At 44.6% G+C, this 14,608-nt stretch overlaps 1 protein-coding gene across 11 annotated transcripts in view; it reads right to left on the minus strand.

Annotated features, from left to right (window-relative positions):
- Nucleotides 1–777: 777 nt before the first annotated feature.
- The window catches only part of LOC120959927 (dnaJ homolog subfamily B member 6), a 66,704-nt gene continuing 52,873 nt past the window's right edge, over nt 778–14,608 (minus strand). For 4 of the 11 annotated variants that reach the window (XM_049610374.1, XM_049610373.1, XM_049610376.1 and 1 more), the window contains exons 4-9: nt 4,885–5,253; nt 4,712–4,821; nt 4,230–4,493; nt 3,426–3,638; nt 3,041–3,314; nt 778–2,930 (exon numbers count right to left, since the gene is read on the minus strand). In XM_049610374.1, the coding sequence (XP_049466331.1) occupies nt 2,828–2,930; nt 3,041–3,314; nt 3,426–3,638; nt 4,230–4,493; nt 4,712–4,821; nt 4,885–4,949 (1,029 nt within the window). In that variant the 5' untranslated portion in view covers nt 4,950–5,253 and the 3' untranslated portion in view covers nt 778–2,827. Of the gene's footprint in view, nt 2,931–3,040; nt 3,315–3,425; nt 3,639–4,229; nt 4,494–4,711; nt 4,822–4,884; nt 5,254–6,990; nt 7,697–7,838; nt 7,938–14,608 lie in introns of those variants that run through there. The other 7 variants (XR_007452747.1, XM_040383709.2, XM_040383708.2 and 4 more) reach the window with 7 other exon arrangements.

Here is a 14,608-nt window from a genome sequence, read left to right on the forward strand (position 1 = left end):
CTTCTACACTCTTTGCGTTGGTTTTTCGTTTGACTTTGTCATCGCTGTGATATTTACCTTTTCTTTCTCTCTCTCTGTTTTCTTATCATTCCCCTTCTTCCCATCGCATGTTGTTGTTTGATTATAAGTTAACTGTTTCTTTTTTGTTTTGCTTTCATGTTTTTTTCTTTCTTTACTATTTTGGCTAAGATGTGAGTGTCTGCTTGTTTGGGTTTTGCATGAATATTTTACTGATTATACTGCTGTGATTCTATTTTAGCCGTCGATGCTGATGATGATGCTGCTGCTGCTGCGGAATCGCCGAGCAAATTGAGAGAGGGCTGGAGTTGGGTGTGTGGTGGGTTTGAATTTTCAACATTGTACAACATCTAGTTCCTCTCTGTTTCTCTATCTCAGCGTACACACACAGAACGATTTATCGCCAATTTGGTGGAACAACTGGGGGGTGTTGTGGTAGGACTAGGAAAACCTGGTGGAGGAAGGATTTTGTTTTCGGATAGAAACCACATTTAAATATATATTTGTTAGTTTCCGATCCGTTCTATATCTGTAAGGAGATTAATTTTGTGACTTTACATAACACGGCTGCGCGGGTATGCTGTTGGTTGCTTCCCATGATCCATTCCCGCGGAACGTCCATTTTCGACAGATTTTTTGTATTTACTAAGAAGTTATAAAGACAAGCCCTATTACAATCCTTCCTTCATAGAATCTTCATTGAAAGTAGAAGAAAGAAGATTCTATGAAGAAAAAGAAATAAAAAGAAAACAAAACAAATTTGAGTGGGGTAAAAGGTTTGCGAGTTCAAATCCAGCTACAACTCTCTCTTTCTGTTACCATCTAGTACAGTAAAGTGCCCCACCAATAGATGGCGCGCGACACAAATTTCACGTTCTCAACTTTTCATCCGAAGGTTTCTAAGCTGCGCATGAACGGCAGTTTTAAAACCAAGAACATTTGAGATGAACTACTAACAAGTACGCGAGAGAGTTAATCTGGATCTAAACTGCATTTTTGTGTATTTTCGTCTCATTTCAAATTGGCCGTTCTTGGTAATGGGGAAAGGGAACCCTCCCATGTGAACCACATCCGGACCAACACACAAACACACGATCGGACACAACTTCTTTCACCAAATTCCACACACGCTCGCTCTCTCTCTTTCTCTCGCTTCATTTTGTTATTTTTGTGTTTAGCGCGCTCTTACAAAATAAGCGAAATCCTTATTCGAAAATTAAACCTACAAACGAAACATACACAACAAATATTAATAAATGAACATATTATACAGTACAGCGCGCACGCAGGTGTGGTGGTATTGTGTGTTATGTTTCCTCCTTTTGCTAAAACGCGACTCTACTAACACACACACACGCGGCAGGATGAAGAATGTCAGCACGTGGTGCGCACGGCACGTGTGGCAGACAGCAGCTTTTTGTTTTGCGTTAGCGCTTTTTGCACACTTTGTGAGGAAATTTACGCTCATTTCCCCCAGCAGAGCTCGATCGAGAGAAAAACTGTTTATACTAGGAGGGGCACATTTCTTCTCATTTGTTAAAGGTGCATGGATTGTGTGTGGGTGTGTGTCTGTGTATTTTAATTCAAAATCGGTTCAATGCGCGTTGTGCTTTTCGGCAATAGTTAAGAATTACAAAATCATGTCCTTGGGAATCCTCTCTTTCACCTGTTTTTACTACAATCCTTCTCTAGTTATCTGAGATGGGAGGGGCGGAGGGGGTATACTGAATTCATTATAACAGCAACCAAACTAAGTAACTAATTGGAAACTATTTAGCTAAATGAAGAACCAGGAATACAATTGCCTCGCTTTGTGTTTGTTCTCTTTTTTTCCTATGGATAATTCACTGCTTAGCTATGCCTCACCCTCCTCACTTCATTCTCTCTACTGTGGGTTGTATTAAAGTGGTATTATTTCTGCGATTACTGTGAATATTGAGTAGGTTACAGCCATCCAAACACACAGCGTCGTTCGTGTCTAATGAGAAGAGCTCAATATGATTATTAAAATCGTCCTCCAGAGTGTGTGTCAGTGCGGTCAGCAACATATTTCCCCTTAAACTGCTTTTCAAAATCATACGAATAATTCACTTAAATCGGTTGCAAAGACTATTCTAACTAATTTGAATGATGATTCGCGGGCCGTTGAAACTTGAAACGAAATGTGTTATTCATGTCTAATCCACTTCTGCGAAATTTATTCTAATTGGATTTTAATTAAGGCTCAAAATTCAAATAAGACCCTGCACGTTACACATTTCATAAAGTAAAGTATCATTCTGTTGCAGCCTGAGACTGAGTAGTTGCTCTACGGGATTTCCCCATTGACCGTTTTGTGATATCCTTCTTGCTTTTTAAAAACAGTTCACACTACAAAACCACTTCCTTTTCTCTCTCTCTCTCTCTCTCTCTCACACACACACACACACTACGATTCTGAGCAAATTCTGTCTGTGCCCTGTCTTGCCCTTTTCTTCCTTTCATTTACAACAACCGCACCCGACAAAAATGACAAAAAACCCGCAATTGAACTCCATTTAGCGCGCTCACAGACACACACACACACAAACAGTCATTACATATCCGCAATGGTCTACATATTATTAATTATAATTATTATGTGTATCACTAATCCTACGGTAGCTATGAGAAAATAATTGTTTGTTTAGCCATCCTGCTTACTTCCATTCTGCTGCTTTCGATCGCTGCCACGCTGCAACTCTCTTTCTATCTCTCTCTCTCTTTAGCTCTGTGTTTTTTTTTCTTCTTTCCCTCTCGTCGGATAGCCGGCTAATTATTTCTCAGCGAATTAATGGTTGTATGGTATAGCTTGAGCGACCCCATTTACAGTCTTTGATTTTAGTACATCGTTCTCGTAGGACATGATGGTTTCCGTACCGTTCTCGTACACCCTGCCGGATGGGAAAAGTCAGAAAGTGCAAACGATTAAAAAAGGATCAATCAAAATGGAACGGGGAAGACGGGGAGGAGGAGGCACCAGACCCGCACACCGCACACTTACTTTTTCGTCATCAGCTTCTTGCCATTGATGAAGGTGGTCGAGGTGGAGGTACGCTTGACGGGACCGCCCCCACCGATGGTGTACTCGGACACGGAGCTCATGCCGCCCCGCGGTGCCCCGCTGAAGAAGTCATCCATCAGGCTGAAGCTCATCAGCGGCGTCATGAACGGTGACGAGATGACGTTTTGCGGGTGCGAGTGTCGCTGATGATGGTGATGATGGCCGTTGGTGGCGCCGTTTGCCCGCCGGCCGTGCTGGTGCACCGGTTGACTAACTGTTTGGTGGAAAGGGAGCGAGAGAAAGAGAGGACAATCATAATTAATTTCAGTTATTTCAAACAAATGCCATCAACGCGGAGGATGTGAATGTGTGTGTGTGCACATACTTCTAAACAACTCATCGAATGGTGATCCACCGAAGAACTCTCGGAACACATCCTCTGGGTCGCGGAATGTGAACGGGAAGCCGAAGAACTCGAAGTCGTCCATGCCGCTGCTACCGTTGTGCCGGCGGTGTCGCGTGCTCTGATGGTAGCGATCGGATCCATTGTTCATCAGCCCATCCTTGCCGTACTGATCGTAGATGCGTCGTTTCTTTTCTGTATTTGTAAAGAAAATGGGAAATAAATATTATTAGAATATATAAAGCAAATTAAAAATATAACAAATGTGTGTTAATCAAAAGGAATCATGCTATACTCTGCTATCAAATTAGTCGCGCTTACAACTAGGCGGAAATATCACGGAAGACTCTGTCTTCATGAATTTGTAACGGCCAGCCTGTTCAACTTCTCTTCGATCAACTTCCGGACAACGTTAGTACAGAGCAATCACCTTGCAACACAGGATTAGTATCAATATCGGTAAGGGGAATCTTCAACGTAGAACAGGGGACAACACACAGAAGCATAATAACACGCGATCAGCACCCAATGGGGATGACGTTTGAATTGGGAATCGATCTAAGGACCATTTTTACAAACACTCTCCCCGAATGAAAACACAACAGACACGCAGGAGCAGGAGGACAGCCACAATGTCCAGGTTTAGCAACAGCAGCGCCCTCAGCAGTAGTAGTAGCGGTAGTATGTAGTAGTAGTAGTGGTAGTAAACAACTGTTGTGTCGGTATTTTGCATGCGGAAACAACGCACACACGCGTATAAAATATGTACAAACTACAACACTCTACCAAAGAAGCGGAAAAACGGCGTCGTCTCAAAAAATCCTCTAAACGAAAACGTACGACTGCTGCTACCGCCATTCTCCCGGCCACCGGTTGACCCGTAGTACCGGCCACTGCCCGACCCGTAACGATGGTGATGGTAATGGTCGTAGCCTCCGTTGCGGCTGTAGTCGCGGTTGGTGAAGGCAGTGTAGCTGCCGGTGCTGCCGCCACCCGTACCGGTTGCACTTTTCCGCGTGCCCCGACTGTCGTAGATGTGTCGTTTGTATGCTAATGTGACGGAAAAACAAACCATAACCTCATGAACCTGTGTACCAACTCTTTTACTCTTTTCGAAAATTGATTCCACCACACACATCACCAAATGTAAATCGATTTGTCCATAAAACCCTAACCTTTCGTCATTTCAATTCTAGCGCCTTCACCACTTGAGATATAAGTAATAAGAATCAAATCTGCAGCACTCAGCTCTCACAGGCACAACTTACCATCGGACAGTACTTCGTAGGCTTCTGAAATTTCCTTAAACCGTCTGTTGGATTCTTCTGGATTGTCCATATTTTTGTCTGGATGCCATCGTAGGGCTAATTTTTTGTACCTAAAAAGAAGAAATTCAATCAATTGACGATATAAGAAATTAGATAGATGTTTGCACACTTACGCTTTTTTTATTTCAGCCTCTGTCGCTGTTCTGGACACATCCAGAATTTTGTAATAGTCCACCATTTTTGCTGCGTGAGGATTAACGGGGTTTGGCCTAGACGGGGGGGGGGGGGGGCGCGGTCGGTCTCTTACAGACACTTCTGCAATAAATTCGTTCTTCCTAGGCGCGTTTATTTCGCAGTCTTGCGGCACACAGAATTCGGCACCCTGCTGTTCTTTGCGGCTATCTTTTAACGATAATGATGCATGTCTTCCAGTCGGACGCGGCGTAGTAGGAATAAAACTGGCAGAGCAATTTGTAGCGCTGGACCCGACGAAGAAGCTCTCAACGATGGATTTGGAGCTAAACGGAACTACTCGCTCGGATCTGAAGAAAAAAGAAAGACACAAAGAAACGAAAGCATGGGTTACTAGATTTGTTATTGGTGATGAAATATTTGTGACAGCTGGAACACAACAGGATACTACATATCCTAGAGACTTGATTAGATTGCAATATTCTATATGGTGGTTTGAGCCTTGTAATCGTGTCAATCCTATCAATAAGAAGCGTGTTTTTACCATTCGGATTTAAACTAACGGTAGAATCCTAATTTCAACAGCAAACAAATCTCATAATGAATGGCCCACAGTCACAACCTTCGAAGACGTGCGCGTTAGTCATCACAGGCAGCAAACGTCAGAGAGCGCGCACACGCAACCGCGACCATATGGTTGCGCGATATTCATTGAGGTTAGTGACACTCCGCCACAGACAGAAGTTCGCGGTATCGGAAACGCAGAAATTATACGCTTTTGCAGCATCCACCACCACCACCACACCACCCACCTACGCGTTAATGGGGGAGATGTTTGGGAGTTACTCCCAAAAAAAGACGTCACCCTCGCTCTCTTCCATTGACCGAATAGTGGTGGGGAGTTTCGTGGGTCGTCGGTCCAAAACCTGTCGAAACCTGACCCTGCACGCGTGCTTGTGTGTGCCCATGACAATCGTTCACAATTATTCATAATCCGCTTTTGGAGGTGGTTGCAGCAGAACTTCGGGCAAGATCAACCGATGGAACTGTAACGTTTGACAGCCGATCAGAGCCACGTGTGTAGTTTGAAAATTTACAGTACATCACGAAATTTGTAGCATCATTCGTAGCGATGATATCTTCGTAGAATTAGGGTCAATGGTCAGTATCCGAAGAAATTCCAGCACCGTTAACTTTACAAGTTCAGGGTCCGTCCGCAGGAAGACACGTGTTTGGTTATCGCTATCGACCATCCAATGTCTCTTCACACTATCAAAAGTCTCGTCTCCCCCCACAGTGGTGAACACTCCCACGGATGATTAATCCAACACATTGGGGTGGTGAAAGTTTTCCACCGTATGACACCTCTATTAAGATTCAGTCCTCTCACTCATTCGCCGACCAAATTTCGTCATCCGACTCGCACCGTTACTCCAATCGCTTCCACGATTGAATTGTCTTTGGCTGTGGAGATCTTCTTCCCCACGTCACTACTACCTATCACAACAGTTTGATCAAAACCGCAAAGTCGTGAGATGACTCCCCGCTTCCGTGCAATCAATATTGTGCACGTCACTGTTGGCCCTGTAGCCCCCCCCCCCCCCCCCCCTGTGCCCCTTCTTAATCGAGATATCGTCAAGAACACAAAACGGGAGATATAGCTGCTGCTGCTGCTGCCGCTTCTACCGCGTGTCACGTTGTGACGTTTACCTTTCGGCAGTGACGGACATTAGCAGCAGTCATAATAAACACGATTTCAAAACCGGTATTTGCAGCACAGGCCTGAAGTTCTGTATTGCACGAGTGAGGTAGTTCGTGATGTTGCAAGAACCACCGCTGTGTTTGAGAGTGTTCTGCTTCAAGTATCCACACAGGTATATCGCTGGTACCAACATCGAGCGTAAGTAAGTAAAACACGCACATCAGCAAACGAATGCTTACTTTCGATTTTTACTTAATGAGGCCACTCACAGGTTTACTCACGCGCTGCACAGATTCACTTCCCAGTTTCGGCGAATATGCCACACAGACGCGAGAAATTCCCCCCAGAAATTCCCAACCTAAATCAAATACTTTTGATCACTAACCGATTGCAGCTGGTGAGTCACCGCAGGTTCGTTAGTTTTGCACCTATGTCTTGAATTTGAACACTGACCATTACACTACTTACGCTCTCTATTCCTCTCTGCCACAGATTACAGTTCAACGGACGACGAGCTTTGCCAAACAGATCCATGAACCCTTGTTCCTCGCTACGAAAGACCTCATGGTTGACATCCGTTTGTGTACGCAACCGAGTATATTAGCTCCGCATTTGGCACAGAACTTTAAACACAGTTTTCACTTCACGCTCTCCTTATCAGTGTGTTACACAAACACCCGCAACTCGCTCTTATCAAAAGCAAGGGTAACACCGACGATAAGCAAACCGCCTCGCTCAGTACCCGTGTGTGTACAGTGGAGCCACGCTGCAACAGAGGGACACCACACAGCACTCCTTAGCTGAGTCGATCGGTATCTCTCTTCGAATTGATTGTGGTAAAGAGAAGTGGCTACAATATGAACTCGCGTCGCTTCCCGGTCTGGTGAGATACTCCCACATACACTATGACCCAGACCTAGAATACACCACAGCGTACACTCTCACAGCACACAGTTTGAATAAACACACAGCTGTGATCCCGGAGCCACGATAACGGAGGAGGGTGCTATCTCTCACCACACACATTTGCGAAATGAATGCCTTCCTTGACTTGATCAATGCTGTTGTTGCTGATCTTTGTCTTTGGAGAGTTTTCATTTCTACTGACAACTCCAGTGTGTCTTTCAATTGCGCAAAGGGTTGCGGCGTGTTGATGGCGGCTTGTGGCGGTGGTGTGAGAGAAACTGGACGTGTTGTTGCGTCACACCGCGTCAGTGACATTGAAACACTTACCGCTGCAATCGCGTGCACGACCAACACACTGACTCGCCGCAGTCAGTTTGAGCACAACCTAACAGATAATGGAAACAGCAAACCACCTTCACAACGCTCTATCAGTAGAGAAAATTATAGTTGTTGCAATGCCACACATTATTATAGTGAATTGGCTCTCTTCTAGGGTTCATACCACCACATCCGTCAGTTACTCGGGATGTGTGTCGGACGTTCACGGATGATAGATAAGACTACAGACCAACCAACAGCTGTTTGAATAATTGCACACCATTGGCACTCCGAGATCCCAATGCACCGATGAATCATCTACGGGTGGTGTGGTTTCACTAACAAACAGGGAATTACAACTCGTTCGAAGCAGAAGCTTCTTATTCGTATGCAGCATATTTTAAGCTCATGGAATGCTGCAGTACCTGCTGACTGTATATTGGCAAGATTGCTCATACAATTCTACCATATCTTTGCTGATGATGCATGCAATATTCCTTAAGCAATCTCTTTCGTCTTCCAAAGCGCTTTAATACCCAGAAGCACTAAAGGTAAAGCATTTTCTTCCCCTCCCTGTGGCATCTAATGATCTTTCCTACCCCCCCTTTCCTAAAGTCATTTTCTCCAACACATTACAAGAATGTGCCACTTTTCCCTTCAATCCAACCACCCTTGAGGTGGGAAAAGTTTAGATGGGAAACAAATGGGAGTTCAAATGTCACACCGCATACACTCTGCCTCGGAAAACACGTTTTAAGGCAACACTTTGTATTCAAACACACACACACGGATTGGGGCAGAACACACTTTCGTAAAAAGCCCATTTAACGCGCCTTTTTCGTGTACGGCGGGTTGGTGGTCGGTGCCCTGTGGTTGCCATTTTTAGCTTGTACCACACACCACCGCATATAGTTTCCGCAACTGTTATTGCTCACGATTAGCACGCAGCCGTTAGGAGGGGGTTTCTTTATGCTTAAGACCACCTCCGTTACCTCCTCCTCCCTACCGGCAGTCGGTGTGCAAGATCGCGGTATGTTCACATGAAGCAATTGCTAAATGGCCACATGCGCGAAACAAATGTGTGCTGCCGCGCGCGCGAGTTCTGTTCGCGGTTTTCTCTGTGTGCAAAGGGACATATCGATACAAAGGGGGCCTTCCTCTACGTCTGTGTGAACGTCGGAGGGCGTCTCTTTATCGACAAAAGGAGTGGGAAAAGTGGGACGCGAATACAACCGACGCCGGATTCGGTATCCGATCCGAATGGATTAATGTGTTTTCGACGCGAGCGAAGGTGGTAAAGGTAAATTGCATGCATACACCCCGCTCCTTCCGCCAGCCCCTTTCCTTTGGGAGTCATTCACACACAGGGCGGAGGAGGTGGTTGGGGAATTGCATGCACCAGCATCGTCTCGGTGCATTACTACCCCGTGCACATTCTTTCATGCTAAATTTTCAGCACTGGCCCCTCCGGGCGGACACATGTGTTGTTGTGGATGTATCTGAAATGCATAAAACCGTTTCACGTGAAGACTAAAATGCAACGCGTTTCGCCTGTCCCCTCCGGGGTAGTGAGCGAGTATAATTCATGGAGGTGAAATTGTTACCTTTTTCTGTGTACAGTTAGCCCTTTTCATTTCATTGGTTCCGTAGAAAGCCTTCCAAACCACAAACCAATGTCTTGATCTTATCGGTGCATGGAAGGAGTTTCTCTGTTTCGACATTGAATGAATACTGTTTTAATGTCTAAAACCTTATGTTTCTTGAAAATTACCATCAAATTACCACAAAACCTTCACAAACAGCAACTAAAAATTAAAGATTGTGAAAGAAGTGATGCAACGGTGAAAATGCCAAAGAAAAAGTTAACAAAATAACAAGCACACAACAGCACGGTTTCACGACTTCCATAGAGCTTCAACAGCTTCAAAAGGTACGCAATCTTTTATGCTATTGTCATTGCTTGTTGCAACACACTCTCTTCGCCCTCCAATTATGTTGCCGCGAGGGAAAAATAGGGACACAATTGCGGTACTGAATGATACAGAGAGGGGGAGTAGTAGTAGTAGTGGGTAATAGGTCAGTAATTTCATGTCAAACAATGCTGCCACCACCGATATTAACTCGGGAGATCGTTGGAAGACTTCCTACTGCACATTCTTACTATCTGCCAGCGCGTACAACATTTTACCGTGGGTCTGTCTTGTGCCCTTTCTTCTAAACGACGCATTCAAATATACCAAAAGGCATGGGTTTTTCGAGTCGTTTTATCAAACTTTACGCCCTAAAGCTCTGTGGTAAACCCTGTCAGAAAGAAGGGCGGGAAGGGATGGCGCGTAGCAGTATCCGCCCTCAATACGCAGTGTGTCCCGTTATCACTATTACGCACTGTGCTACCGCGTGACGCCACAATTCAAATACATGAGATAGTGTTTAGACGTGGTCGGAGAACACGTGCTGCCCCCACTGTTGCCTTTTACATCATCATCATTTTCCATTGTTTTCCTCTTCCCGTAGAGGAAAGCTTGTGTAAAACAAAAATCCATTACTCCCCCCGACCAACCCACAACCTCCCCATACCTCCGGTTGTTCAACGTCCACTTGAGATGGTTTTGAAGGCTTAATGAAAAGTCACAAAAATGAAGCAATCCGTCTATGCTGTTGACAGCTTTTCATCCCGCAGCAACATCTCACACTTTCTTCCTCTGGAGAGTTACACACAACCAAAAACTTATGCAACATGCGGTTTGATTACTGTGTGTTCAGGTGTGAAGAATGAGAGCCTAAACACCTTCCACCCACCTTGAAATATGCCTTTTTAATTTGATTTTTGCTTCCAGCGTACACGCTGTTTTCTACTGGAAGTTTTGTAAATTGAATTTTACAACAAGAGGCGCGCCAAGACTAAACGGGGATTTCCCGGGGACGGCCTTGCACACTTCCTCCTCGTTCAGAATTGTGTGACTTTTCACTGGCACTTTTGTTTTTGTCTCCACCTTTCAGTTGTTGTATGAAACACGCTGACCCATTAGCTTTCATGCACGATTAGACGCACGCCGACGGATGTCCAATGCTTTGCTTTGGCTTCTTTACATACACACTAAGCCTTACAGATTGTCTGGTACGGGTAAAGGCACGTACAGGGTGGTTTTTTACCGTACTATTCGTACATTAAGTTCTACTTCTAGCCGCACGCATTTTGGATGATAAGCAAAAGGGAAAAAAATGTTTATGTTAATCATTACTTTGATAAGAGAAACATCACATAAGGTTTATCACAGTTTAGATGTTTTTGGGAAGTGAGAATAACTATTTAAAACCCATTCTGGAGGAGAAATCTAATTTCAAATATTAAACCAACAGTAGAGTCCATTAGGTAATACTAGGTGGCTAATTCATATTTGATTGGCTTGTAGAATAAGCAGACAGTCTCGTAATGTTAATTCCAAGGTTCAAACCAAATATCGCTAATTCCTATTTACAAATACGAAGTTCAAATTGATAGCATTTGTGGCATTAAGCTCTGACGACCGCTGTTGCCTGCCTACTCAGACATCTTTAGCCATACAGCCTGTCTACATTCCCCCTTACCAATCGAGTGAGTCAATGATACCTTGTCTAAACAGTACGTTCCGCAGGCAGATTACTTACAGCCGGATTAAAGGCGAAATTATAGGCTAGCTCTCCACCTCCTCCTCCACGACGGGAGAAGCACTAACCGCCGCCTTCTTTCTTCTCGATCCGCAAAATACCCTCTTACATCGAAAGCTCCTAAAAGAAGACATTATCCCGGTAAAAGAGAGGACGCCAATAATCACATAAACTCCCCGCCGTCATCGACAAACCATCCCGTGTACCTTTTTACTGGGATGGCAGTTTATACTACTTGATGGTTTATTAATTTCTTTTCCCCTGCTTCCAGGAACAAATCTGGGTAAGAATTACCGACAGGTCGATTGTTATCCAACATTTACTCCAACGCATTGATGACTTAAGCTAATTGAAGATTTCCTTGGAGACTGTTTTGGGTGCTCCAAAAACCTTTCCTTTTCCATTGGAGGAATCCCACGCGAAAGATTAATTACACCAAAAAGGCACACACAATCTCTGTGTCACGAAGCGTGCAAAAGTGGACACGATATGGGACACTCTCGTGTGGATGAGACCTCACACTCGAAACTTATTTGCAAACCCTAAAAACGAACCAAAAACATAATAATAGCAACATCACGAACTTGACCCCCGTCATCATCGTCTGTACTCCGTGCAGTTCAAGATAACACCACCGAACCGGGTGCACGCCATGGCCTCTCTTCACCGTTTTAGTAATAGTAATTTCTTTGCACAATTTAGCTTCCGGACGTTTCCCGTCGACAACAATCGTGCAGCACAGCACTACTGTGTGATGGGTGGGAAAATGGCACGGAAATTGGCTGCCATGAAGCATTGTGAACTGATCTTGGGGCGATGATCATCTTCGATTGGATCTCAAGTTGGATGGAAAGTGAAATAAAATTTTATTTCCTAACCACCCCACGGAAAGATCGTGCCTAAAGAACGGATGAGTTAGAGGAATATACGCCTAGTGCCTCCTCTTCCTCCTCCTCCTAGCCAAAAAGATCGATCACCAAAACGGCACGCCGGCGGCGAACCTATTAGCACCAATCGCCGTTTCCATTTAAGTATTTCCCTCCTCCAGAATGGGAAGAAAATAGACGACGATGATGATCTCTTGCCATGACAATAGCATAAGGCATATCGCTACGATGATGATATAAGAGCACCGCGTATGGAAAGGTTTAGTGAGTGCACGATCGCACTTGGGACACTTCATTTCAATCAGCAACATGGGGTGGAAGACAGCATTGCCCGCATGCTAGTCAGACGATCTTCCTCGTAGGGGGGTAGGTACTCGATAAAGATATCGTTAAAATGAAGATAAACGACCCATTGTGTTGCGACGATCATGTTTGTCTCCGTATCGATCGATCGGATGGGAGACTAATCGTTGTTGCCGATCGTGAACTGAGATGTACGCGAAAATCCTCAGGTACTAGGGGACGATATTCAATGGATTGTTTGTAGACTTCGCAAAAAAACGCAGTTGGAATTGCTTGAAAAGGTAATTCCACAACACCCACACGTCAATTCTAACCTCCAGACACTCCCAACACTAACTCTACCCAAAAAAAAAACTCATCTTGATATCTCATCCAACCATGCTTTTCTGATTTCTGAACATAACTTCAAACATTGAAACACAACACGCGTTCGATTGTTCCTTCCCTACTGCCTTGTCGCAATTGAAGTGCCAATGTTGGCAAAAATGTCGAGAAGTGCACTCCTCTTCACTTCACTGTTTTGCTTTTATTGAAGTAAATCAAGACTAACAACATGGGGGTTGGTTGCCTATCGTCTCCCGGTCGCATAAAACAAACACGGATTGTGCGCACACAAATTGTTTTTATGCGCTCGTGGCCATGTGTCCGGGGATGGGTGTGAATTGATTTACCCAACAATTGCAACTCCTTCATTGCGTCGCGTTTTTTACAGATGTGTTTTTGTCAGAAGGCAAAGGTCGTTAAAGGGAGTAAAGGGGTGTTACGAAATAATGGGTGCACTTCAATGTAAACACACACATACAAGCGTGGAAGAAACGGGATCGATGGTTGATAGAGCAATTCGTTCCAATTTATGCAACAACATGGAATAGTGGTGGTTTCGTCACAAAGGAAATAGTTGTCTTGTACTTGGGTGGCGATCTGGATACACACACACACCAGCTGATCAGAAGTTGGGCACACATTACGTACCGTACACAACTCATGTGCGACCATTACTCTCCACTTAAGGCGAACACGTGCAATAAGACAACCCAGCAGACGGTTATTGGGAATGATCTGAACGGAACAGCTATAGGCACGTAGCAAGAGAGGCGGATGGTGGTTAGTAATCCATTTGCGCAATCTATTTCCATTGGCTATTTATTAGATTGTTTTATGCGACTTTTTTCCTTCTTCTCTTCGCCAAGACAGCTTTGAAAGGGTATGCTCTGCTGACTCATGCAAATAATCCGCTGTCTGTCTGACTTGCACAAAATTTCATGGTCAAATAAGCGTCCACCACTTTGTTGCACTGAAACCCGTCATTTATTTTCCTGTCTTCATAAAATTTCCTGTGTCCATCAAAGCTTCACTACATCACACGTGCCGCTTGGAGCAACATCCATAAGCCTACATATGAAAGCCCATCCATCCGTACTACTGCAACAGTCAACGATTAGAATTCCTCTGCTGACGAATGCACCACATTGCAAGGATTAATTTAAATTGTTCGAATTGCAGCAAACCATACCCCATGAAACAGCGATACTCACTCTCAATCGATAACCCACTGCGCGGGCTCAGCCCCAAGGAGATATAATTGGAAGGAAGAAGGCAGAGGCTCGTCTGAAGAAGACCAACCGTCAGAGTAAATTGGCTACCGTATTTCATTCGTCTATCAGCGCCCGGAGGGTGGTGATGGTGTGCACGGTGGTGATCGTGACTGGTGACGCGTGCCGCGGGAAATAAATAATCGCTTAGCTGAAAGGCGGCACGACGGGCACACAACAGCAACGAAGCGATTGAAACGATATCGAAAGGAAAGCAATAAAAAGAAGTTTTCCTCCCTTTTTTTTCTCTTTCCCCATAAGTCATGGACGAGATTCCATGCACCGTGGAGAAGAAGGCAACAAAGAGTAGAAGTGCGATAAAATCTTGCAACAGTTCCTTCTATTACTT

The sequence above is a fragment of the Anopheles coluzzii genome, chromosome 3 (genome assembly GCF_943734685.1).
Source record: "Anopheles coluzzii chromosome 3, AcolN3, whole genome shotgun sequence".
Classification (NCBI taxonomy): domain Eukaryota; kingdom Metazoa; phylum Arthropoda; class Insecta; order Diptera; family Culicidae; genus Anopheles; species Anopheles coluzzii.